This window comes from Gorilla gorilla, chromosome 11, assembly GCF_029281585.2.
Source record: "Gorilla gorilla gorilla isolate KB3781 chromosome 11, NHGRI_mGorGor1-v2.1_pri, whole genome shotgun sequence".
Taxonomy (NCBI): Eukaryota; Metazoa; Chordata; class Mammalia; order Primates; family Hominidae; genus Gorilla; species Gorilla gorilla.
This window is the reverse complement of record NC_073235.2, coordinates 132,063,286-132,090,381: the sequence shown is the minus strand read 5'-3', so window position 1 is coordinate 132,090,381 and position 27,096 is coordinate 132,063,286. Positions and strand designations below refer to the sequence as shown.

The window sequence follows — 27,096 nt, the reverse complement described above, 5'->3', positions numbered from 1 at the left end:
TCGATTTTAGATCTTTCCCACTTTCTCCTGTGGGGATTTAGTGCTATAAATTTCCTTCTAAACACTGCTTTAGCTGTGTCCCAGAGATTCTGGTACATTGTGTCTTTGTTCTCATTGATTTCAAAGAACTTATTTATTTCTGCATTAATTTCATTATTTACCCAGTAGTCATTCAGGAGCAGGTTGTTCAGTTTCCATGTAGTTGTGCAGTTTTGAGTGAGTTTCTTAATCCTGAGTTCTAATTTGATTGCACTGTGGTCTGAGAGACTGTTTCTTATGATTTCCGTTCTTTTGTATGTGCTGAGGAGTGTTTTACTTCCAATTATGTGGTCAATTTTAGAATAAGTGCGAAGTGGTGCTGAGAAGAATGTGTATTCTGCTGATTTGGAGTGGAGAGTTCTGTAGATGTCTGTTAGGTCCACTTGGTCCAGAGCTGAGTTCAAGTCCTGAATATTCTTGTTAATCTTCTGTCTCGTGGATCTGTCTAATATTGACAATAGGGTGTTAAAGTCTCCCACTATTATTGTGTGGGAGTCTAATTCTCTTTTTAGGTCTCTAAGAACTTGCTTTATGAATCTGGGTGCTCCTTTATTGGGTGCATATATATTTAAGACAGTTAGCTCTTCTTGTTTCATTGATCCCTTTACCATTATGTAATGCCCTTTTTTGTCTCTTTTGATCTTTGTTGGTTTAAAGTCTGTTTTATTAGAGACTAGAATTGAAATCCCTCCTTTTTTTGCTTTCCATTTGCTTGGTAAATATTCCTCCATCCCTTTATTTTGAGCCTATGTGTGTCTTTGCATGTGAGATGGGTCTCCTGAATACAGCACACCAATGGGTCTTGACTCTATCCAATTTGCCAGTGTGTGTCTTTTAATTGGGGCATTTAGCCCATTTACATTTAAGGTTAGTATTGTTATGTTTGAATTTGCTCCTGTCATTATGATGCTAGCTGGTTATTTTGCCCGTTAGTCGATACAGTTTTTTCATAGTGTCAATTGTCTTTACAATTTGGTATGTTTTTGCAGTGGCTGATACTGGTTTTTCCTTTCCATATTTAGTGCTTCCTTCAGGAGCTGTTGTAAGGCAGGCCTGGTGGTAACAAAATCTCTTAGCATTTGCTTGTCTGTAAAGGATTTTATTTCTCCTTCACTTATGAAACTTAGGTTGGCTGGATATGAAATTCTGGGTTGAAAATTCTTTTGTTTCAGAATGTTGAATATTGGTCTCCACTCTCTTCTGGCTTGTAGTGTTTCTGCAGAGAGATCTGCCATTAGTCTGATGGGCTTCCTTTTGTGGGTAACCCGACCTTTCTCTCTGGCTGCCCTTAACATTTTTCCTTCATTTCAACCGTGGTGAATCTGATGATTATGTGTCTTGGGGTTGCTCTTCTCGAGGAGTATCTTTGTGGTGTTCTCTGTATTTTCTGAATTATGTTGGCCTGTCTTGCTAGGTTGGGGAAGTTCTCCTGGATAATATCCTAAAAAGTGTTTTCCAACTTGGTTCCATTCTCCCCGTCACTTTCAGGTACACCAATCAAACAGGTTTGGTCTTTTCACATAGTCCCATATTTCTTGGAGGCATTGTTCATTCCTTTTCATTCTTTTTTCTCTAATCTTGTCTTCTTGCTTTATTTCATTAAGTTGGTCTTCAGTCTCTTATATCCTTTCTTCTGCTTGATCTATTTGGCTATTGATACTTGTGTATGCTTCACAAAATTCTCTTGCTGTATTTTTCAGCTCCATCAGGTCATTTATGTTCTTCTCTAAACTGGTTATTCTAGTTAGCAATTCATCTAACCTTTTTTCAAGTTTCTTAGCTTCGTTGCATTGAGTTAGAACATGCTCCTTTAGCTCAGAGGAGTTTGTTATTACCCTATTACCCACCTTCTGAAACCTACTTCTGTCAATTCGTCAAACTCATTCTCTGTCCAGTTTTGTTCCCTTGCTAGTGAGAAGTTGTGATCCTTTGGAGGAGAAGAGCCATTCTGGTTTTTGGAATTTTTAGCCTTTTTGTGCTGGTTTTTCCTCATCTTCGTGGATTTATCTACCTTTGGTCTTTGATGTTGGTGACCTTTGGATGGGGTTTCTGTGTGGACATCCTTTTTGTTGATGTTGATGCTATTCCTTTCTGTTTGTTAGTTTTCCTTCTAACAGTCAGACCCCTCTGCTGTGGGTCTGCTGGAGTTTGCTGGAGGTCCACTCCAGACCATTTGCCTGGGTAACACCAATGGAGGCTGTGGAACAGCAAAGATGTCTGCCTGTTCCTTCCTCTGGAAGCTTCTTCCCAGAGGGTCACCTGCCAGATGCCAGCCGGAGTTCTCCTATATGAGGCGTCTGTTGACCCCTGCTGGGAGGTGTCTCTCTGTCAGGAGGCACCCACTTGAGGAGGCAGCCTGTCCCTTAACAGAGCTCAAGTGCTGTGCTGGGAGATCCACTGCTCTCTTCAGAGCTGGCAGGCAGGAACGTTTAAGTCTGCTGAAGCTGCACCCACAGCTGCCCCTTCCCCCAGGTGTTCTGTCCCAGGGAGATGGGAGTTTTATCTATAAGCTCCTTACTGAGGCTGCTGCTTTTCTTTCAGAGATGCCCTGCACAGAGAGGAGGAGTCTAGAGAGGCAGTCTGGTTATAGTGGCTTTGCAGTGCTGCGGTGGGCTCCGTCCAATCCAAACTTCCTGGCGGCTTTGTTTACACTGTGAGGGGAAAACCGCCTACTCAAGCCTCAGTAATGGTGGACGCCCCTCCCCCCACCAAGCTTCAGTGTCCCAGGTCGACTTCAGACTGCTGTGCTGGTAGTGAGAATTTCAAGCCAGTGGATCTTAGTTTCCTGGGCTCCATGGGGGTGGGATCTGCTGAGCTAGACCACTTGGCTCCCTGGTTTCAGCCCCCTTTCCAGGGGAGTGAACGGTTTTGTCTCACTGGTGTTCCAGGAGCCACTGGGGTATGAAAAAAAAAGTACTCCTGCAGCTAGCTCGGTGTCTGCCCAGATGGCTGCCCAGTTTTGTGCTTGAAACCCAGGGCCCTGGTGGCATAGGTACCTGAGGGAATCTCCTGGTCTGTGGGTTGTGAAGACCATGGGAAAAGTATAGTATCTAGGCTGGAGTGCACCGTTCCTCATGGCACAGTCCCTCATGGCTTCCCTTGGCTAGGGGAGGGAGTTTCTTGACCCCTTGTGCTTCCTGGGTGAGGCGACACCCCATCCTGCTTCTGCTCGCCCTCCATGGGCTGTACCCACTGTCTAACCAGTCTCAATGAGATGAGCCAGGTACCTCAGTTGGAAATGCAGAAATCAGCTGCCTTCTGCATTGATCTTGCTGGGAGCTGCACACCAGAGCTGTTCCTATTCGGCCATTTTGCCAGCCGCCCCTCCAGTTTTCTTTTTTTATTTTATTTTATTTTTTTATTTTTATTTTTTGAGATGGAGTCTTGCTGTGTCCAGGCTGGAGTGCAGTGGTATGATCTCAGCTCACTGCAACCTCTGCCTCCTCGGTTCAAGTGATTCTCCTACCTCAGCTTCCCGAGTAGCTGGGATTACAGGTGTGTGGCACCACTCCTGGCTAATTTTTGTATTTTTAGTAGAGAAGGGGTTTCACTATGTTGGCCAGGATGGTCTCGATCTCTTGACCTCATGATCCACCTGCCTTGGCCTCCCAAAGTGCTGGGATTACAGGTGTGAGTCACCGTGCCTGACTGCAATCGAGTTTTCAATTGTTTTGGAACTATTAAAGATTCAACTTTGAAAGGTATTGTCTTCTTATTTAAATTAGCTGGGGCAATTTGATCTTTCATAGCAGAAGAAAGCTAACCATGCTGGTTGGGTGAAAGTTTCCTCCCTATTCCAGATTGCTTCTTTTCCTGGGAAAGTTGCATAAGAACTCCCTTCCGTGCTCTGTCACCTGCTCACTCACCTTTTGACAGATAAGGAAAACTTGTCTTCTGTGTGAATTTGGAAGGATGCAAATCAGTACCCACAGCCCTGCCTGTCTGTCTGTGTCACTCGGCCTGATCTGTCTGCTGTCTCTACTCCTTCTCTATGTCACAAGACCAGGCCCTCACTGGTGGTTCTGGCTGCCTATGGCTGGATAGGGTCATCTCATTCTCAGTGTTTGTCTAATGTAGAGGGTGGCCAGTATTAGGAAACTCTCTTGTCCAAATGTGGTCCACATTCTCTGACATCAACTTGACCAACTTGACCACATTCTCCAACGTCAATTTGATCAACTTGATAAGAGGCTGAGGATATGATTTAGCCTCTTACTGCTCACTCACTGTCTTTCTTCTTGGTTCATGCAGCCAAAGTGTGAAGTGTGAAATTATTATAGGCCTCCCCCTTAGCATTCTCAATTGCTCTCATACAGAATGGGCTTAGAATTAACTTTCCTTGCTAAAGATGGGTGAGAATTACTTTCTTGTTGAAGAGAGAGACAAGGGACTGCAAAGGATTTCAATGGTAAAATTCTAAGGGACTGTAGTTATAGGATGTTAAGTCCAGTCTGGTGGAATCTGCTGGTGGAAAGGATTCCAGACTTGGGTCAGCAGGACCTTGGTTCTTATCCTGGCCAAGGCACTCGTTATGACTGCATTTGCTTGTGCTGAGCCTCAGTTTACTTTTCCAGAAAATGGGATCAGTTTTCATTCTAAAGTTTAGTATGACAAATTGACACACTTTGTGCCTTTAGGGCAGAGTAATATCTACTTAAAACTTTAAAATGGGATTCATGAAGACAAATATATAGGAGAGTGTAGATAAAAAGTCAGGAACACACAGGATATCATCAAGAAATTTTGAAGTGAAATCCTATCATTGTAAAAAATCTAAAGTTTACTTCTTCTGGTGATGATAATGTAGGCAAAATATGGAATAACAAAAGGATCAAAGTCGACTTCAAATTCAAGCTCCATCATATTCTAACTATGTAACCTGGAAAAACAAATTTACCTCTGGGAGCCTTGTCTTTCTCACTTGATTATAGGAAGGCTTCCCATGCTGGTTGCTGTGAGGATTACATGAGGCAAATGTCCAGATTTCTGCTGTTCAGTAGACACTAAATAAATACTGGTTGATCTTTCTTTTATTTTTTCTGTACTACTATACCTCTTATGCTATAAGCTACTCCCAGGAAGGATTAACCTTCAGCAATTGTCTTTTTAGATGCTGCCTACAGCCCAGGACAGTGGCTATTCTGAGTGGCTGGGTGTGATAGGGTACATTACACATCTCAGTGCATACCTGGACGCTGTGTTCACTCAACTCTATCATCTTCCATTTGATGATCTCATTTATATTTCTCTATAGGGCCAAAGGTATCAAAACTAAATTTAATTACAGATTAGGCTCTGCCAGGTCCCAGCACTGGATATTTCTAACCATGACCTGAGTATATGGAAAGGAGACCATGTGTATGAGGTTTGCGGATGACACATAGCTGAAGCCAGTGGCTCGTGTCTAGATAATTGGGTCTGAATCAATGGAATGGATCCAAGGATCCGGAGTGGACACAGAATTCGTACATTTGGTGGGCAGGGAAGCTGTAAGAGGCCTCTAGTCCTGCGTGAGCCATGGGAACCACGGCCTCTGAGGTCTCTTTCTAACTCTGAGCATCTGTGATCCTCTGAAGTATCCAGAAACCAAGAGGAGGATGCCTGGATATCTCAAAGTCTAGTCAGTAGATCTAAACAGAAAAGCTCAGATGTACACAGAGAACCATGGCCCACATAGCTACATGGTGCTGGAGGGCTGCTGAGTCACCTGAGGAAGTAAAGGAGGCTTCTGTTAACTCGATCACTGCCTTCGGAGGCCACATTGCTTGCCTCTCTTCCTTGCTCCCTCTGCAGTAGCCACAGTGTCCTGCTTTCCCTTCCTTGAGCAGGTCAAGGTCATCCCTGCCTTCAGGACCTTCACCCATGCTGTTCCCTATGCCTGGAGCTCTCTTCCTTCACATTTTAGCACAGCTGCCTTCTTCTCATTCAGGTCTCAGTTCAAAGGTGACTTCCCTGACCATCTGTATTAGTTTCCTCTTGTCACTGTAACAAATTACCACAAATTGAGTGGCTTAAAACAACACAGATCTATCACGTTACAGTTCTGGAAGGCAAAAGTGCAAAATGGGCCTCACTGGGCTAAAATCAAGAGACCAGCAGGGCTGTCTTCTTTCTGGAGGCTCTAGGGGAGAACTTGTCTCCCCTTGCCTTTTCTAACCTTAAGGCTGCTCACATTTCTTGGCTCATGGTCCCTTCTGCCTTCTTCAAAGTCAGAAATGTCATTTTGACCTCTGCTTTCATTCTCATCACTCAATTGTCAACTCTCCTACCTCCTTCTTTCACTTATTAGGACTCTTATGGTTGCATTGAGCTTGTCCAGATAATCCAGAATAATCTCTCCATCTCAAGATCTCAATTTAATCACATTTGCAAAGTCATTTTTGCCATATAATGTATTGATAGGTTCTGGGCATTAGGACATCTTCAGGAGACCCTTATTCTGCCTTTCATACCACCCACCAATGGTATCTCATTCCTCTCTCTATTTGTTCTTAAATATTACAATATTTGGGGATGAGGTAGAATTAATTTTATCTGTTAACGCATCACCCTAGTCATTTGCCCCTTTAGGGTAATTATCTGGCCACCAGTCAGTAATAAGAAGCAGAAATCTAACAGACCACACAGATTTATCAAAACTATCAAGAAGATTGATCCAGGACCATCCTAATAGAATCGTTCAAATAGCTGTAGTGATTTACACATGTTTTAAGGCAAATGAAAACCCACAGTTCTGGGAATTAACAGAACAACATCAGTGAAGTTTTAATTTTCTGCCATTCATTTTTACTACCTTGGGACTGATTATAATTTTTTTCTGAATTATAATAAAGGGAAAATATGCCTTCCTAGAATCAAGGTCTAAAAATCAAAATTTCTATGAATCTTGACATAGCAGGGTTGGTGTGTTTTGCTTTGTTTGTGTAAGCTTTATAAAGTTAGAGTTATAGTTAACCTCACTGACTGACAGTTGGCCAGTTTTATATATTAAACAGTTGAATCTATGGTTAAATACAGTTAAACTATTGAATTAATGATATTTTGCAGTTGAGAAATAGGCAAATAGGCTGTCTTAGATTTATGCATTCAATCAGGAATCAGTGGCTCTTTATTGTCAGGCATTGAGTGTAGTTCTGGAATATAAAGGTTAATGAAACATACCCCGCCTTTGGGAGCTTGTAATCTGAGGGCAGGTCTGAATATATGATGAGTCACTGTAAGGCTTTGCACAGCTACCTCTAGACAACCAGGGAAAGGGAAAGTAACTCATCCTGGGGCCAGAGGTAAAGTATAGATGGATGTCTTGGGCCTCTTCCTTTAACAATAGATGGAATTTAATAATGGTTAAAGAAATGTATCAAATGATTATATTATATGGGCAGTTCTTATTATACAAATAGGTTGGCTTCTTTGGTTCTCATTTTTATATAAACCAAGATGTTTAAAAAATAAAATTAATTAATATCTCTCCTTATCCAGATCCCCACCTCACTCCTTAAAGGTAACTACTGTTAGACATTTATTGCATATTCTTCTAGATGCATCAGTCAATAGATAAGTTCCTATTTTCTCCTGTACAAATGAGAGTTTTATGCACACTCTTCAACATATTGCTTTTATTGTAACAGTATATCCTGAAGGTGCACCCACACTACCTTATGCAGATCTAGGACACTTTTTAAAATGTCACATGGTATTTCCATTCTTTAGCATCTCCAAAATTTATTTAATCAGACGCCCATTGATAGATAATACATTTGAGGGGTTTTTCTATTTAAAGCAATACTAGAATGAATATTCTATATATGCACCTGTCTTAGTTTGCTTGGGATACTATAACAAAATACCTTACAGTAAGTAATTGCTCACAGTTCTGGAGGCTGAGAAGTCTGAGAGCAAGGCACTGGCAGATCCAGTTTCTGACAAGGGCCCATTCCTCATAGATAGGGCCTTCTGGCAGTGTCTTCACATGGTGGAAGGGCAAGGTGGCTCTCTTGGGCCTCCTTTATAAGGACATTAACCTAGTTCATGAAGGCAGAGCCCTCATGACTTAATCACTTCCCAAAGACTACCTCTCTTAATACCATCACTTCGTTGATTAGTTTATTAGTTTGTTTTCATACTGTTATAAAGAACTGTCTGATACAGGGTAATTTATAAAGGAAAGAGGTTTAATTGACTCACATTTCAGCATGGCTGGGAAGGTCTCAGGAAACTTACAAGCACGGCAAAAGGCGAAGGGGAAGCAAGGCACCTTCTTCACAAGGTGGCAGAGAGGAGAAATGTTGAGTGAATAGGGAAGAACCCCTTATAAAACCATCAGATCTTGTGAGAACTCACTTTCATGAGAACAGCATGGGGGAACCACCCCCATGATTCAGTTACTTCCACCTGTCTCTCCCTTGACATGTGGGGATTATGAGGATTATGGGGATTACAATTCAAGATGAGATTTGGGTGGGGACACAAAGCCTAACTGTATCGATTAGGCTGCAACATTTAAGCTTGGGAGTCACATACATTCAGATCATAGCAGCATCTTTGTGCTTATGTAAGAATGTCAATAGTAGAAATTCTCAAAGATAAAATTGTCAAAGGGTTTTTGCATTTAATATTTTGATTTTGGTTGGTGATTATCTTTTAACTTTTCATGAGCATTTCATTATAAGTTGGCTTTTTGCCTTTTAGAACTTTTCCCCTTGGAAGCAATGGTGGTGGGGTCCAAGGGTAACTTGCAAATCCCACTGAATCCATAATTACCTTTAGTACATACTTGGAACACCAGGAATGCATCCTCTCCTTCTCAGGGAGGGATTGTGGCTAGATGTGGGGAAAGCATACTGATTGAGTGGAAAGAATGCTGTTGTGGAGTTTTGTGGTTGATAACTCAATTCTGTGAGTTGAGCTGTTTTGAATTCTAGCTCAGGTATTTATCCCTGGGCCAGAAAACAAGGTCTCTGAGCCTTAGGCCTTGATAAATGGGATAGTAAATGTAACCAATATTGTTCAGTGACTGGTACATAGTAGATACTTAATAAATGATTACCTTAATTATTATCATCAGCTGTCTTTCTCTTTGAACAACTAGAAGTCTCTGGGCATCTGCTGAAAATGAAATTTCCCATCTCTGATGGAATCTTGGTAAACTAGATACTTTTGGGTTAATAACCAATTTGCTGCAAGTACAGAATATTATAGGACCACAGGCATTATACAGATAGGTAGTTGTTATTGATGTAATTCGATCTTGACTTTTTTATTCCAAAAAATCTCATGAGGAAGAACATTCCATTGCCTCTTTGAAGAGCACTGATGGATGTGTACAGCATAGGGAAATGCTTTTCATGCCTTTTGAGTGCAACCCACAGTAAGTACTATGTTTTACATCTTGACGCTGCATGTAACACAGCCTAATATACACACAAACACACACAACATAAAATAATACTTAACTTTTTATAAGTGTACAAACTCTGAAATAGTTCTCTAAATTTTTTTTTTTTAAATGTGAGTCTGGCCCCATTACATTGATTTCTACAATCTACAGTTTGCAAAACATTCCTTATTGATTGAAGTGTGTGGCTTTAGAACCAGGGCACCTGGGCTTAAACTCAGGGGCTGCCACTTACTGTGTGTAGCCCTGGGCACATAGCTTTCCTCTTAGAGTCTCAGTTGCTTCCTATATAAAATGAAGGCAATAATAGTGTCTACCTCAAAACATTGTAGGAGGAATAGGTGAGTTAACACCTTAACACTTAGTGTCCAGCACAAATTGAACCCTCAATAAATATCAGCTCTTACTAACCAAAATGATGAGCTAAACATCAAAATTTAACTATTAGACATAACTACTTGGGTGTCTTAAAGGTACTTCCAATTTATTTATTTGTTTATTCAAGTTTTATTTTAGATTCAAGGAGCACATGTGCAGGTTTTTACCCGGGTACATTGTGTGATGCTGAGGTTTGGGATATGAATGATCCTGTCGCCCAGGTACTGACTATAGTCCCCACTAGTTTTTTAACCATTTCCCCCCTTCCTTTCCTTACTCCCTAGTAGTCCCTAATGTCTATTGTGGCCTCTATATCCACAAGTACCCGATGTTTAGCTCCTATTTTTTAATCTTTTTTAAGACAGGGTCTCACCCAGGCTGGAGTTCACTGGTGCGATCTCAGCTTACTGCACCCTTCGCTTCCCAGGCTCAAGCCATTCTTGTGCCTCAGCCTTCCAAGTAGCTGGGATTACAGGAATGTACCATGGCACCCGGCTACTTTTTTTGTATTTTTAGTAGAGATGGGGTTTTGCCATGTTGGCCAGGCTGGTCTGGAACTCCTAAGATCAAAGCTATCCACCCACTTTGGTCTCCCAAACTGCTGGGATTACAGGTGTGAGCCACCGTGCCTGGCCAGCGCCCACTTATAAGTGATAACATGTGGTGTTTGTTTTTCTGCTCCTATGTTAATTCACTTAGGATAATGGCCTTCAGCTGCAACCATATTGCTGCAAATGACATGATTTCACTCTTTTTTTATGGCTGCATGGTATTCCATGCTGTATATGTACCACATTTTCTTTATTCAATCCATCTTTGATGGGCACCTTGGTTGATTCTGTATCTTTGCTATTGTGAATAGTGCTGTAGTGAACGTGCAAGTGCCTGTGCTTTTTTGGTAGAACAATTTGTTTTCTTTTGGATACATACCCAGTAATGAGATTGCTGAGTTGAGTAGTGGTTCTAAATTCTTTGAGAAATCTCCAAACTGCTTTCCACAGTGGCTGAACTAATTTACATTTCCACCAACACCGTGTTCCCTTTTTCTCTCAGCCTTGCCAATATCTGTCGTTTCTTGACTTTTTAATCATCGCCATTCTGACTGGTGGGACGTGGTTATCTTATTGTGGTTTTGATTTGCATTTCTCTGATAATTAGTGATGTTGAGCATTTTTTCATGTTTGTTGGCCACTTATATGCTTTCTTTTAAGAAGTGTCTGTGCATATCTCCTGCCCACTTTTGAATGAGGTTATTTGGTTTTTGTTTGTTCAATTGTTTAAGTTTCTTACAGATTCTGGATATTAGACCTTTCTTGGATCCATCATTTGTGAATATTTTCTCCTCTTCTGTCGGTTGTCTGTTTACTCTGTCAATAGTTTCTTTTGCTGTGCTCTTTAGTTTAATTAGGTCTCACTTGTCAATTTTTGCATTTGTTGCGATTGCTTTTGAGGATTTAGTTATATGTTCTTTCCCAAAGCCCATGTCCAGAATTGGTACCTCCAATTTAACATGTATAAAACCAAACTCAGAATCTTCCTCTCAAATCTGGTCATCTCACTCGGCTATAGCACCTCATCCATCCAGCGATGAAAGCCAGGAAACCAGGAATTGGCCTCCTGGTTTCTCTCCCCTCATTGGCCTATCTGTACAAGCTGCATTTAGTCTAGTTGATTCCCCCCTAACACAGCACTCACATCCATTCCCCTGTCTCTGTCTCCATGCCCATCACCATAGGTCAAGTTACCACTAACTCTGCCCCGTCCTACAGGAGCCTCTGAACCAGCCTCTGTCCTTGCTCCTCAAACCCTTTCTTCATGCACAGCCAGAAGGATCTTTTCAAAGTGCAAATTGGAACACTCAGACTCTCCCTCCCACTGTTTCCAACCCTGACTGTGCCAAGCTCCTATTAAAATAAATAAGTTACTAAAGACCCAAGGCCGCACTGCCCTATCCTGCAAGGAGATCCCTTCTCCTTGCTGCAGCCACTCTCTGCCTCTCTCTCAAGCAGTCATGCTGTTCTTCCAGCCCTTGTTCTTCTCCCTCACCCCCCTCCCACAGGCCTGTGCTCACTCTGGTTCTTTGCCTGTGCAGTCTCCCCTCTGCTCTTGCCCATCCCTGGTTAGTGCCCACTCATAACCTAACTCCGTAAGGGCTCCTGTTGTGCAAGCTCTCTTGGCAGTCAGTGAGGTAAAATATCTCCTGTCTTCCTGCTGCACTGAAGAGCTTGTCCCTTGTAGACATAGCACAGTTGTACTTTTACTTTGTTTTGGGGATCATTTGCCTGATGCCTGCATCCCTCAGAAAACTGGGGACTACATGAGCCTACTTTTCTCTCTATTTTCCCTTGCTTTCCATCCCTGTCACTCAGCACTGTGCCTGGCACATAGTAGGTCCTTAATTAATGTGCTCAGTGAATGGATCCCCATAAAGGAGACGATCTCTTTCATTCCCTTTTCACATTCATTCCTCTTCCGGACATTAACAAGAGTTGTTAATCTTTTTCAATCTCACCGACTGCTTTGATTGTCCTGCTAACCTTTAACTATAGAAAACAAAGTAATTTGACATCCCTCCTCACAATTGTTCTAGGCAACAAGTAGTCTTAAAAATTATTAAGCTAAGTAACATCTTCTTAAGAAACAGTCTCACTTTTGCTCTTTTTAAAAATCACATAGGTAAGCAAATTAACTAGTGTAGCTACATTCATCTAGGTAAATTAAAAAATAGATATGGGCTATGTATTTTAGACGCAATATGTAAATTGACTAGAGTCTCTTTTTGGCAGAGTGGAGGCGGGTCTGATTTTATTCTCAGCTTGGCCACTGACTGTCTGCCTCACCTTGAGCAACTGCTCCAAGTTTAGCACCTCTGCCTAGCTCAAGGTGTTTGTTTAGGGCCAACTGAAATGTTTAATGCAAAAGCACTTTGGAAAATACAACACCTCAAACAAATTTAGTTTAAAAAAATGAAAATGATCTGTCAGACTCACAAGTGTGACATTTTTCTTGAGCAGCTCGTGCACATGCATTCCTGGTCATGCACCTGCTGGGGCTGATGAGATGAACCCATCTGGCATATTCTGGTTCACAATTCTTCCCAGTGCCATGCTGTAGCAAACGTAGTCAACGATTCATGTGATGAGACTCCTGGGATGCAGCAAAGCAATGACTTATGAGGATAGCATCTGGACTGAGAGATGGTGGTTGCAGGCACCTGGCATAGATAAATTTGCTGTCTCTCAGACCTAGCGTTGGACTTAGCCAGATCCATCCCAGCTACTAAACCAATTAGCCTGTAAAGCAGCCACAGTCATTTGTATCAAAAAAGTTTTAGATGACAGTGAGGTGGAATCTAGCTTTAAAGAAAAGGGCAGGGGGAGAGAGGAAAGCAGAGCTTTTAGGAGAAATCTTGAGAAAGTTTTTCCAAAAGTCCAAACAGCTTGGAATACAGAGTTTTGGGAAATGGAGCAGATGGTCATAAATGCAAGCAGTCAGACCTGGGACACTGCACTGAGCACATAGCCCAGTATGGTTGTTTTTTTTCACTTTAGTGGCCATGTGGTTGTGCACTCACTGTGTATACACAATTGATGTGATGTGTAGGTTAATTCTGTGAAGCTTATGCATAGACTGCAAGAACTCATCAAGAACTCATGTGATCTTCCATAGTGATCAGATCTGAGCACTCTACCGAGTTGGAGGAGAAACATAGTACTGGCTGCCCTTGTGTTGATGCTAAATGGATGTTATAACATACTCTGCTGAGTGTTGGCCTCCTGCCTGCAACTGAATTTTTTAGAGAATGTTATAATACTTGGAAATGAAGCGAATCACGCTTGCTTTTTCAGCCAGAAAAATGAGTTGTCTCTCTCAATGCACACCAGGTATTGCCAAATGAGATGGCTGCAGATTTGGGGATTGAGCCTTGGTTCTGCTTTCCCCAAACACCTTCTCCCTTCCATCGTGACTGTTTCTGGTATTTATGTTACTCTGTCTGCCATATGTGAGTTGGCTTAAATGAAGCAGTCAATGCAGTAATGGTCATTTAGTTTTACTAAGCTCCGTGGGCCTTATGAGCTCAGGCAGGCAGACTCAAATGACAAACCAGGCTTCAAAGGTTTTGGTGAAATATTCAGGATCAGGAGGGTCTGGATGCAAACTCAGAAATCACATTATTCATCTGTTCTCAAATTCTCAGGAAGCATCCAGGATGGGCACGTGGGTCATTTTTCTGTTAGCTTCTAGAAAGTGGGTCTGCAGGCCTGGCCCCCTGTTTGGGTGTCTATCTGTGCTCTTCTTCAGACTGACTGCAGCTTTTCAAGGTAAGGAATAGCTAATTGTGATTCTTAGATCTATGATGACTGAAGATACAGCTAAGATGAAGGTGTGAGTATCCAGAGGCCACAAATACTCTCAACGATAATGGAACAGTGAGAAGAGTCCTGTGGATTTCATGGAAAGACAGGCTCATTTCCATTTCCACTAACCTCTGAATCTCATTTGCAGGCACTTGGAATTCTACCATGAAAATGATGTCCTGGTGTGGGTGGGGAAGTGTGGAATGGTGGTGGTGGTGGTGTGAGTAAAGTAGAGAAAGCATCCTTTTTTCCATATGAGTTCAGCTTCTGTTTGGTCTTACCTAGCTCTTTAAAATTTCCACAATTTCCTTTCAAATCTTGTATACACTATCTAGATAGTTTCATTTGGGTGCAGATCTATAAACAGGAAGTAACTTGATGTTCTTGACCTATGCCAATCACAGAGATTACATTGTGTCCTTCCAGTTTTTCCTGCTAATACAGGTTGGTGCTTTTAGGAAGGACAGAGGGCCATGCTCAGTAATCCTCAGCTCAGAGCATGTGCCTTAGGGAACAGCATGTGACCCTTTATCCTTCCCTCCTCCACCACCACAGCTGGTCCTCTTTAGGGACCACCACCACATGTCCAGGAGTGGACTCTTTAACTTTTTTAGAAACTTTTTTAGAAACTTTTTTAGAAACTTTTTTTTTAACTTTTTAGAAAGTTGAAACTTTTTTTTAACTTTTTAGAAAGTTGAAACTTTTTGTCTAACTTTTTAGAAAGTTAAAACTTTTTTTAACTTTTTAGAACATTAAAACTATTTTTTTAACTTTTTAGAAAGTTAAAACTTTTTTTTTTAACTTTTTAGCAAGTTAAAACTTTTTTTTTTAAACTTTTTAGGAAGTTAAAACCTTTTTTTAACTTTTTAGAAAGTTTAACTTTTTAGAAAGTTAAAAAGTTTTAAATGTTTTAAAAACATGTTTCCTAACTCATGCTGCAGCAAGCCAATGGGGTATATGTTGTTATTTCCATTTTACAAACAAAGAAACCGAAGCTCAAGGAGATCAAGTAAATGTAGGAGCTGGACTGAAAGCAAGGTTGGTGTGATCCCAAGGCTGATACTATTTCCACTCTTATGCTGGAAGATGATCCTGCAAATGTCTTCTTTAAATAATGTATTGCATATTTCTTTATTGGAAAAGGAATACATTCTTATTTTTAAAAATCTGGAAAAGACTCAGACATATACAGAGGAAAATAATCATTTTTAATCCTGTCTTTTAGAGATCACTGTTGTTAGTATGTTGCTGTGCAAAGGCCAAGACCTCAGATTCTGACTTGTATCAGAGGCATTCACTCCAAATGATGTCAGTTCTCTAGGCCTCCTTTGTAAAGTGGGGAGAGAGAATAATGTATCTTCTGGTGGTTATAATGATTAAATGAGCTGTTTTTAAAGAGCTTAGTTTATAATAAGAAATCAATATATGTTTGCCATCATTATCATACTATCCTTTTGACCTTTTCAATGTGTATATAGACATTTTAAACTCATAAGATATTGTCAAATTATTGTACTGTCCAGGTAGATTCTGTTTGGTAACATGCTTTTATTCTTTTGTTGTTTAGTGGATATCTTTTCATCTCACTGAGTGTTAAATATTTAGGTTTTTATTTTTTGACTTTTATAAATTATGTTGTTGCTGGTGGAATGGGGAGAGAGTATGGGGTGAGGGAAGTCTAGCTATATTTGTGTGTGTGTTTTTTTTCTTCTTTTGAGACAGGGTCTCACTCTGTTGCCCAGACTGGAGTGTGTTAGTGTGATCTTGGCTCACTGCAACCTCCATCTCCCAGGTTCAAGTGATTCTCTAGCCTCAGCTTCCTGAGTAGCCAGGACCACAGGCATGTGCCACTATGCCTGGCTAATTTTTGTATTTTTTGTAGAGAAACGGTTTTGCCATACTGCTCAGGCTGGTCTCAAACTCCTAAGCTCAAAACAATCTGCCTGCCTTGGCCTCCCAAAGTGCTGGGATTACAAGCATGAGCCACCATGCCCAGCCATATTTTATTTCTTTTTAAAAAACTATCTGAAAAAAAATCTAAAGAAAAATGGTAAAATATTAACATTATTAACTGAGCAGCGAGTACATGGTTGTCTGTGTGATTTTCTGAGCCTTTTTCTAAATATGGAATAGGTGATAACATTGAAAAATTGTGATACTAAGATAAGCATCTTCACACATAAGGCTTTATGCATTTCCTGAGCTACTTCCCCAGCATAAATCCTAAAATGGGAATATCTGGGTCAGAGCATATGCTAATTAGTAAATGAAAGGGTTATGTATCAACTTGTAGTCCTTATTTCTGGGTACCCTTGCCAACTGTGGTTATAATTTTAAAGTAATATTTGGGAGCTGATAGAGGAATTGCACTTTTTTGTAATTCTGAAGCCAAGTAATTTTCTATTTGTATTTTTTTGATGAATTCCTCCTTATATCCTTTGTTTTTCTGTGGCATATTTCTGGTTTTTCTTTTTTTGTTTGATGGAGTCTCACTCTGTTGCCCAGGCTGGAGTGCAGTGGTGCGATCTTGGCTCACTGCAACCTCCGCCTCCCGAGTTCAAGTGATTCTACTGCCTCAGCCTCCCGAGTAGCTGGGATTACAGACATCCACCACCATGCCCAGCTAATGTTTGTATTTTTAGTAGAGATGGGGTTTTACCATGTTGGCCAGGCTGGTCTCGAACTCCTGACCTCAAGTGATCCACCTGCCTCAGCCTCCCAAAGTGCTGGGATTACAGCCGTCAGCCCGGCCTGTAGTTTTTCTTAGTTGTTCTTAAGAAGTCCTTATGTAGTAAGGATATTAACCCTGGGTCTGGATAATCCGTAGAAAATAAGCCTTCCAAGTTTGAATGGCCCTTAGGTTTTAAGTTATCTATGCAAAGATGAAAAAGGCCTTCACATTCTCAAAGGTCACAACTCATACCCAGCCATTTGCTTATTTTTGCCTGCAGACCTCCAATGGAAGTCCGGGCACATGGCAGAGAGCCTCACCAACATGCCACGGCACTCCCTCTACATCATCATCGGAGCCCTCTGCGTGGCCTTCATCCTTATGCTGATCATCCTGATTGTGGGGATTTGCCGCATCAGCCGCATTGAATACCAGGGTTCTTCCAGGCCAGCCTATGAGGAGTTCTACAACTGCCGCAGCATCGACAGCGAGTTCAGCAATGCCATTGCATCCATCCGGCATGCCAGGTTGGCTGTGGGGGCGGCGTGGAGAATGCTGCCTTCACATGTGCATTCTTGGGAACAGGGTCATATTATACACAGAACTTTCCATTTGCAAAGAGGAGATTTTAAAGAATGAAAAATAGGTTCCACATTGTATTTGGGGATAGATCATTAGGCCACTTGCTAAGCAAACTCCTTTTAATTTGCTGCTAGCTTTTCCTTTTGTTTTGTTTTGTTTTGTTTACATTGAATATATTTGTTCCTCTAATTTGGGTTGCTCTGTGACTATAAATATCTGATTCGTAATCACTGTATATTGAAAACTTTTTTGTTGAATTTTTTTGGGGAATGTCTTTTGCCCTGTTGCTCTTCAAACAGTCAACATATAAATGATTTCATTTGACTTAAGGGCCTAGTAAAAGAAGGATAAAGAGCTATCTTTCTACTTTTAGAGTGAATATTTATAAATCAGTATCCTTTTCTGGAAGAAAGACTCCAGAGGGACAAGGAGTTAGTGTGGTGTCATAGAAAGAGTGGAAGTTCTGGTGAAGTATAGCTTTGAGTCTTAATGACTCCGTTACCTGACTCGGTAGTTTAGACAGATCTTTTAACTTTCCACAAATATAGCTCCCTCAACTGTATAAAGGGATAACTCTCCCTCCTTGGAGAGTTATGACAGTCATATTAAATTACAAATATATATACTTTTTCCTTCAACTTTTGTTTTAAGTTCCGGGATACATGTGCGGGATGAGCAGGTTGGTTACATAAGTAAACTTGTGCCATGGTGACTTGCTGCACAGATCAACCCATCACCTAGGTATTAAGCCCAGCATCCATTACAAATATTAAAGATGGTATGAACAGAAAACCCCATATTTACTTCTCCAAATCTATTATATAACATTAAACAATCAACTAAGATAACATTTTACTGACTTTTGCAGAGTATGTGTTCCAAAAATAGCAATATTGTTTGTTGAAGTAAGCCATCTCTTCTTTTGTTAATTGAATAATCTCAAGCACACAATTCAGAAAGTAAGTGTGCTGTAGTGAAAAGTGGGCTGAGCTTGGTGCCTTAAGATTGGGGCTCGAGGGAAATGGGAGCTGTATGATCTATCTTGGGATGTCCTATGTTGGTATCGGTCAAGACATGAGAAGACCTGGCCGGGTGTGCTGCCTCACGCCTGCAATCCCAGCACGTTGGGAGGCCAAGGCAGGTGGATCACTTGAGGTCAGGAGTTCTACACCAGCCTGGCCAACTTGGTGAAACCCCGTCTCTACTAAAATACAAAAATTAGCCGGGCATGGTGGCGGGTGCCTGTGATCCTAGCTACTCTGGAGGGTGAGGAAGGAGAATTGCTTGAACCTGGGAATCGGAGGTTGCAGTGAGCTGAGATGGCACCACTGCACTCCAAACTGGTCGACAGATAGAGACTCTGTCTCAAAACAAAAACAAAAATCCCTGGGTTTTCTATCTCAACAGCACATATCCACATCCTTTCTCTTTTCCGTCCTTTTCATCTCCGTCTTGTTTCCATCAAGGACTTTTTATTATCTGACCTGGGCAGGCCCGTAGAGTTTGAGCATCCTTCCTGGGTACTGTCTCCGTGACTCCTCCTCATTTCCAAAGTTCCAAATCAGGCAGCCTAAGAGTCAGCTGCAGTCACCTTCACAGCTGCGCTCCTTTGGGACATGTCTGCCCTTCTGCACTGAGATTTTTATCCTTCATCAATGGGTTCTGTGTTTCTTTTGAATTTCTACTTAGCTTTTACTAGGTACATATTGGGAAAGTGTAGCTTCAGATTCTGGTTACAGTGGGAATGATAAGAAGTAAAAGTGAAACATCATGAATGTTTTCTTATATCTACCTAACTGAATCATAACAGCAACGACAAAGATAAGCACTGTAATCCCAGCTACTCTGGAGGCTGAGGCAGGAGAATCACTTGAACCCGGGAGGTGGAGGTTGCAGTGAGCTGAGATGACACCACTGCACTCCAGCCTGGGTGACAGAGCAAGACTCTACCTCAAAAAAAAAAAAAAAAAAAAAAAAGAGAGAGAGAGACATGAGAAAACCCAAATTATTCTATCTGAATGGCATAGAAGCTAAGAGGTTCGAAGAGTTTGCTTTCTCCAAAAGAAATTCCCCAAACCCACTTCTCAGATCTTACAGTGATCTTGTCATTCTAATAGAAGCAAAAGCCAGAACTCAGCTTCCATGGGGAGGAGCCAGTGGGAGGGAGAACTTGGGAGACCCTGAGCATCTGCACCAGTGCTGAGGTGGGAGCTGCACCCAGTCTTGCTTATGTAACTGCGAGGGAGGACAGAGAACTCAACCCTCCTCCAGCTTGGGCCCTGCATGGCTGCTCATCTTAGCGCCTTCCTTTCAGAGCCAACTGAGGCAATACAACATCCAGGAAGCCCTGATACCAACCCTTGCAAGAACCACCTTAATTGTTTATTTGACTCTTTATGCCACTACCCTGTAAATAAAGGGTAGTAGCTTTTATTTCTATGTCTCCAGTGGGTCCTGGCAAGTAGTAGACCTCACTAACATTTGAGGTTTGAAATGAATGGATGATCTCAGTTAGGAGTTGGAATAGGGTGCCTTGACCAGCTTGAGAGGTAGACTCATCCCAGGGCACCAACTCAGTAAGTGGCCCCAGCCTAGAGGAACATTTGCAGTATCCTGAAATTACTGGATTGGAGATGAAGAACTTAAAAAGGAGCAGAGGAGGCCAGGCACGTGGCTCACACCTGTAATCCCAGCACTTTGGGAGGCTGAGGAGGGCGGATCATGAGGTCAAGAGAGAGAGATCAATCTGGCTAACAAGGTGAAACTCCATCACCCCAGCCTGGGCGACAGAGGGAGACTCTGTCTCAAAAAAAAAAAAAAAAAAAGCACAGAATTGACAAGTTTCTTTGGTGCCCAAGAACCTTTTCTCTCCTCGTCATTCCTGGAGGGGCTTTTTTACCAGGAGGGAGCAGAATCCATGGCATTGTATTCTCACGTGTTGGGAGACCCTACAATTTGGATTCCCTCTGCCCCTACAGGCATCCATGGCTACGATCCTTCAGGGCTCAAGAGGTGGAGTGTTTTATTTCAGCCCCAAAATAGTTTAAGATAGATTCTGCTGAGCCTTCTGCTCATATGGCCCATGGGGAAGATATTTAACTGAATACTCTTGGAAAGAAAGAATAAACTTGAAAGCATTTACAAACCTGGCTCTTATTTGGTGCTGATTTATATCAAAAATATTTACTGCGGAATTCCTAACGGACAAGCTCCTGCATGCACCAGTGACTGCAGATAAAACTATTGACATTAAAACAATACCTTCCCTTTAGGAAAACTTCTCTTCTGAACGTTTATTCAGCTCCAACCTGGGGTTTCTACAGCATGGCTGTGTAGAGGCCATGGCTGGGTCTCGGGCTGGTTGGCCCTCTTTTCCTGGAAACCCTAGAAAGGCATTGGCAAAAACTTAGACCTTTTGATGTTATCCTCTCCATAGTTTTCAGCAGCCAGTGTCCATTTTATGGGCTGTCTCACTGCTACTATCCTGGAGGTGACATTGGATCAGAATGACTGCAACCCAGCAGCCACACAGGACACATGGAGTGGGTCACACGAGTGACTGAGGCCATGTCGGGTGATTCTGATGTCAGAGTCTGTTGGTGCTAACTCCTAGTAGGGTTGAGAAGGAGACCCCTCCCCCTCTTCCTCATCCCAGGAGTCATCTGCAACATGCTTGCTTTGCTTGTACTCAGGCAGGGAAGAGCTCGTAACTGACCAGCAGGAGCAAAGCCAGGGTTCTCCAAGTTCTGACACTGAGGTCCCACTCAGTTGACTGCTCTACGAGCTAGAAGTGCCTGATCACAGGAAAAAGATAATGGAGGACATGTTCAGTTGTTTTCCCCAATAGCTCAAAACCTTCCAATTTTGGCCTTTCTCAAGATCTGACATTCTTTCTGCGGCATTGTTTTAGTGGTTGACTTTCAGAGGACCATGAACTAGCGGCTCTTTGACCTGCCTTATAACTGGTTGCAGTATCTTTTGTTTCTTTGAAGAAATAGACACACAAGACTTGTCACCAAATAGGATGTTTGAGATGTCTGTGCTAACTGATATTACTGGTGCTGTCATTTCTGTTAGTGCCTCTGTGATGGCCAACACTTACTGAAAGCTTCCCGTGGGCCAGACACTGTGCTAAATAAATCATTCACAAATAACTCATTGGTAAGCATCTCACAAGAATGTAGGGGACCATGTATCATTAGTCCCCCATTGTAGGCAAAAGAAATTTGGGCTTAGTGAGATAATACAATTTACACAAGGGTCACAGAGTTTGTGAGAAAACCAGGACTTGTAAGTGAGATTTATAAGCCAGAGTTTGTTAATGAGAAGGAGGATGTGCTGATTTGAAGGTGATGCCTTTCAATCCAGCAGTACACAGGCTCTTGTCAGGCACAGGTTAAGAGAGAGCTTCAGTTTATGGGGTCGTCACATGCATGAAGGTTGCAACGAAGTGTTCAGCATCTAGGCTTGGAAGCCAGAAAGCTCCACCTCCCACCAGGTGTGACCTTAGGAAAATTATTCCTAAGTGTCTGTTTCCTCATCTGTAATATAGGAAAAATGAGATGTACTCACTTCACGAGGTTGTTATGATGATGAGATGAGATGATCAATCAGTGAAAACAAGACAATGGAATGTGATGTTGAGTGAGCACCAAGGACAATGGATGCATCACCCCTCGAGGGGCTAGGAAGGAGCCGCAGATGGAGCCACCACATTAGGGTATTTGAGCTATTTTTCCAGGAGGAGGGGGAGTGTGTCAACTCCTTCCCATCTTTTAAAGATCTGGCTTCCTCATGGACCATCAGCAGACATTTCCCAAGTGTCATGGTCTGTGGTCATGTCATGGGCCATGAGCTACCTCAGGTGGGAACATGTTACTATGAACACTAAGTGTTCCACCCAGCCCGCCCCACCCAGCACAGAAGAAACATTTTCTTATTAATGTTTTAACTTGTAGGAATTTTTTTTTTTTTTACTTAACAAGAATGCTGAGTAAAACATTACACAGACTATTGATTGAAAAAAGTCAGTCTCAATACAGTATTCAGAGTATTTTCTCAATTTTGTTAAAATATGTAATATAATTATTATATATAATACTTTCAGAGGGGCTTCATACATATTAGTAAAATGAATGGGAGGGATGTGGGATTGAGGGATGGGCAGACTGAAGAATAATGCACAAAACATTGACACGTCCTTTGGAGAGCAGCACTAAGGGCGATTCTTGTGGTCTTCATCAGGGACCTGTAAAATGTTTTAGACTTTGCAGGCCATATTGTCCTGACTACTCAACTCAGCCTTTGTTGTGCAAAAGCAGCCAGAGGAAGTGTGAATGGGCTTGACTATGTTCAACTAAGACTTTATTTGAAAAACAGGCATCAGGCTGGAATTGGCCTGTGGACTATAGTTTGCTAACCCCTAGTCTATTTTATAATTTTCTCTAGCTTCCAATTTTATTTTGTTTTTTTTACATTTAAAATGTACCTTTATGATAAAAAGTAGTAGTTATTTTAAAAATGAACACTTGCATAAAAATGCCTGCAATAAAATAAACAGCCTCTGACATTGATTTAGTGCCTGAGATATTTAAAAAAAAAAAACTGTTAGTCTTTTAAATGTAGACATGAATGCACATTCGTTTACCAACAAGTGTAAGCCTGCTACTGTGAGAGGTGTAGGAGATTCAAACAAAGTCTTTTCGTTGTACTGTGTGTTTTAAAACTGTGGTGTTTCTATAAACGAAGTCATTTTAGCTTCCATATGGTAGATACAGCATTTCAGGTGGAAACCTCCAAAATTCTCCTAAGGAATTTGGACAAAGTTCTCAGCAGCTAGTAAGTTGAAATGCAGGGATTCCAGTTCCAAGCCTGCCTGCTCTCTCTTCTGGTGCTGGGGCTATTAGTCTTACTTTAACCACCTTTGTAACCAGCATTATACTTTATGACCCATACTTGTTTGGAGTTAATCCCATTAGGACCGGGCCACACAGCTCGGTTAACCAGTGTGGACACAGAGTGGTGCTCCTTGCTCTTCAGTTGACCTTGAACATGCATAGGTGGCCATGTGGCTCACTCTTGAGTGGCATCAGCCCTTGCCTTGTCATACTCAGTGGATCTGTGACACTCGTCCTTAAACCTGTCTTGTCAATATTGAGTTCCGTGGCAACATCCAAGTTTACAGCCCTTCGAATTATAGTGTGTTAATGGATTAAGTAAAATGAAGGCTTTAACTTTCTAGATTCTGAGGAAGCAGGTTCTTTTTCAAACTATGAAATTATATTTAAAAATGGGTGTTTTAGGCTGGGCGCGGTGGCTCACGCCTGTAATCTCAGCACTTTGGGAGGCCGAGGCGGGTGGATCACGAGGTCAGGAGATTGAGACCATCCTGGCTAACACAGTGAAACCCCGTCTCTACTAAAAATACAAAAAATTAGCTGGGCGTGGTGGTGGGCGCCTGTAGTCCCATCTACTCGGGAAGCTGAGGCAGGAGAATGGCATGAACCCAGGAGGCGGAGCTTGCCATGAGCCGAGACCACACCACTGCGCTCCAGCTTGGGCAACAGTGCAAGACTCTGTCTCAAAAATAAAAAATAAAAAAAGGGTGTTTTAAAGATATATACAATTGGGTTTTTCCTTTCAGCCAACCAATCGAATAATTAGTTAGTTAATATAATTTGTTGGCCCTCAAGTCAAAGCTCTCTATATCCTACTATGTTAGATATGGAGAGCTCTTCACTGGGTTGCTGGATATTTTTGGTTAAATTATTATTAGTGGTGGTGTATCTAGCTATTTTATGAGAAATAAATTGTCAAAATGTTTGCATCTTAAAGTAGCCTAGGAAATTGTCGGACTTGGGAGAAAATGTAAGACCCAACAGGCCTGTTGACACTTTTACTCTGTTGACACTTTTCCTATCCTTAGATTATGCAGACCTCACTCAGTTTAGGTAAATAAACTGCAGGCTAGAGCCTGACCCACATCTATGTGAGCACAATGGTGGACCTTCAGTGAGGCTTCACATTTTAGAAAGTATTTATTGAAGTCTTTTGTCATATTGCAGTAATAGCTGTGGGTTTTTCCGAGGGTAGAATGCTTTAACTCTTTAACCCCGTGTTTTGCCTGGTGCCTGTCTGGCATAGCATATGCCTTTGTGCTCTTCAAGGCCAGTAAAATTTGAGAGGATTGGAATACAAGATTGATGACTGTTTAAAATGAAAGATCACATGAAGAAAGCACTGTTTTCTCATTTCTCACTTGATTCTACTTCCCATCTCCATACATGAGAAGACAGACTTTCAACATATCAAAGGAAAAAATAGGAAAAGAGGAGAGTTGGGACAGGAGCCATGGCAAATAAGCCCCTTTAATTCCTAGGGACCCCATCCTAGGAACCTTGTAAAATTTAAGGTTCTTTTAAAATGCCTTTTTAAAGAGCCCTGGTGGAATTGAAACAATTAAAAAATGCTGTCCAGACAAAGGAGGAGGGAGGATGGGTTAGTGTGGAAGATCGTTTGAATCCTGTTGCACTCCAGGGCTTTTAGGGAAGGTGAGGTCTTGAATGGGAAGAGACCACCCAGAAGTTGAATTGGCTTTATTTTAAGAATTGCCATCTTACGACAGGTTTGACAGGAAGTCCTGAAATTGGATTTTGACTCCCCTGGCTTCTGAGAGGCAGTCCTGCTGTCGAGGCGATTTTGATACATACAAATCTGTTGGGACAATGGCTTTGTGCTCTGAGGAAAACATTGGCTTCTGTGTCCATAAGGTTGGGAGGTGATAGGTGGGTGGGATTCAATGGTGAGTTCTGGCATAGTTTGTGGACAGACACCTCTGTATCTGAAGTCATTTCCCACCTCTGCCCTTTTGTGTTGGGGTCTCAGATGACCTTAAACCTTCACAGCTTATCCCCTGAAAATCCCACAGGAAAGGCTATCTGTCCATGGCCCGGGGAAGACTGCCCTGGTGTTCTATATTCCAGGCACTGGAGTGGATATAAAATAAACTCACCTCTCCAAATATTTATGGGCCTCAGAAGAAAAAGACGAATCAATACACATTTTCTTAAAATCTACTGTGGAGCTGTCATGCTTGACTGCTTTGCCAAGATTTAACCTACAAGCTCCAACTTTGAGCTCTACATTTTGTGAAATACGTTTTTTTGCCTCTAACACCAAAGACTAATGTTTATACACATTCAGTGTTAATATTAGGATGTCTAAAGTTTCTGTACTTGCTAGAGAATATGTTTTTACAGTTTCATTTAATTCATGCATATAAATTATTCTCATCACTTGCTTTAATTAAACTTGAGATCTAGTATTTATCTAACCAGAGTCCTTTCTCTCTGATTTCAGGTTTGGAAAGAAATCCCGGCCTGCAATGTATGATGTGAGCCCCATCGCCTATGAAGATTACAGTCCTGATGACAAACCCTTGGTCACACTGATTAAAACTAAAGATTTGTAATCTTTTTTTGGATTATTTTTCAAAAAGATGAGATACTACACTCATTTAAATATTTTTAAGAAAATAAAAAGCTTAAGAAATTTAAAATGCTAGCTGCTCAAGAGTTTTCAGTAGAATATTTAAGAACTAATTTTCTGCAGCTTCTAGTTTGGAAAAAATATTTTAAAAACGAAATTTGTGAAACCTATAGACTACGTTTTAATGTACCTTCAGCTCTCTAAACTGTATGCTTCTACTAGTGTGTGCTCTTTTCACTGTAGACACTATCACGAGACCCAGATTAATTTCTGTGGTTGTTACAGAATAAGTCTAATCAAGGAGAAGTTTCTGTTTGACGTTTGAGTGCCGGCTTTCTGAGTAGAGTTAGGAAAACCACGTAACGTAGCGTATGATGTATAATAGAGTATACCCTTTACTTAAAAAGAAGTCTGAAATGTTCGTTTTGTGGAAAAGAAACTAGTTAAATTTATTATTCCTAACCCAAATGAAATTAGCCTTTGCCTTATTCTGTGCATGGGTAAGTAACTTATTTCTGCACTGTTTTGTTGAACTTTGTGGAAACATTCTTTCGAGTTTGTTTTTGTCATTTTCGTAACAGTCGTCGAACTAGGCCTCAAAAACATACGTAATGAAGAGGCCTAGCGAGGCAAATTCTGATTGATTTGAATCTATATTTTTCTTTAAAAAGTCAAGGGTTTTATATTGTGAGTAAATTAAATTTGCATTTGAGTTGTTTGTTGCTAAGAGGTAGTAAACGTAAGAGAGTACTGGTTCCTTCAGTAGTGACTATTTCTCATAGTGCAGCTTTATTTATCTCCAGGATGTTTTTGTGGCTGTATTTGATTGATATGTGCTTCTTCTGATTCTTGCTAATTTCAAACAATATTGAATAAATGTTATCAAGTCAGGGATGCAGTTGTCTCTTTTGTTCTTTGAAAACTATATATAAAAAGTTTTGGGTTTGATATTGTTTGCCAAACAATCCCATGGTTGATACCATATTAAATAACCTGAGGAGCGCACCTCTGTGGCTGCCGGAGCCCCCTCCTTTGCCTCTGCAAGGCTTTCTGACCTCCTAATTGTCAGTAAGCTCACCCTAGCTGCTTGTCAGTGTGAAGTGTGGAAAAAAAATAAGAATTCTTATCTGAAGTTTTATATCCGAATTTGCCAGTGAAATGCAGCACATGGAACGGTGGGCACACTG

At 41.4% G+C, this 27,096-nt stretch overlaps 1 protein-coding gene across 3 annotated transcripts in view; it reads left to right on the top strand.

Moving 5' to 3' along the window:
* The window catches only part of DNER (delta/notch like EGF repeat containing), a 355,847-nt gene extending 329,048 nt beyond the window's left edge, over positions 1-26,799 (top strand). For all 3 annotated transcript variants that reach the window (XM_004033309.5, XM_019022784.4, XM_055380616.1), the window contains 2 exons: positions 17,121-17,367; positions 25,781-26,799. In XM_004033309.5, coding sequence (XP_004033357.1) covers positions 17,121-17,367; positions 25,781-25,892 — 359 coding nt within the window. In that variant the 3' untranslated portion in view covers positions 25,893-26,799. The remainder of the gene's footprint in view (positions 1-17,120; positions 17,368-25,780) is intronic.
* Positions 26,800-27,096: the final 297 nt, after the last annotated feature.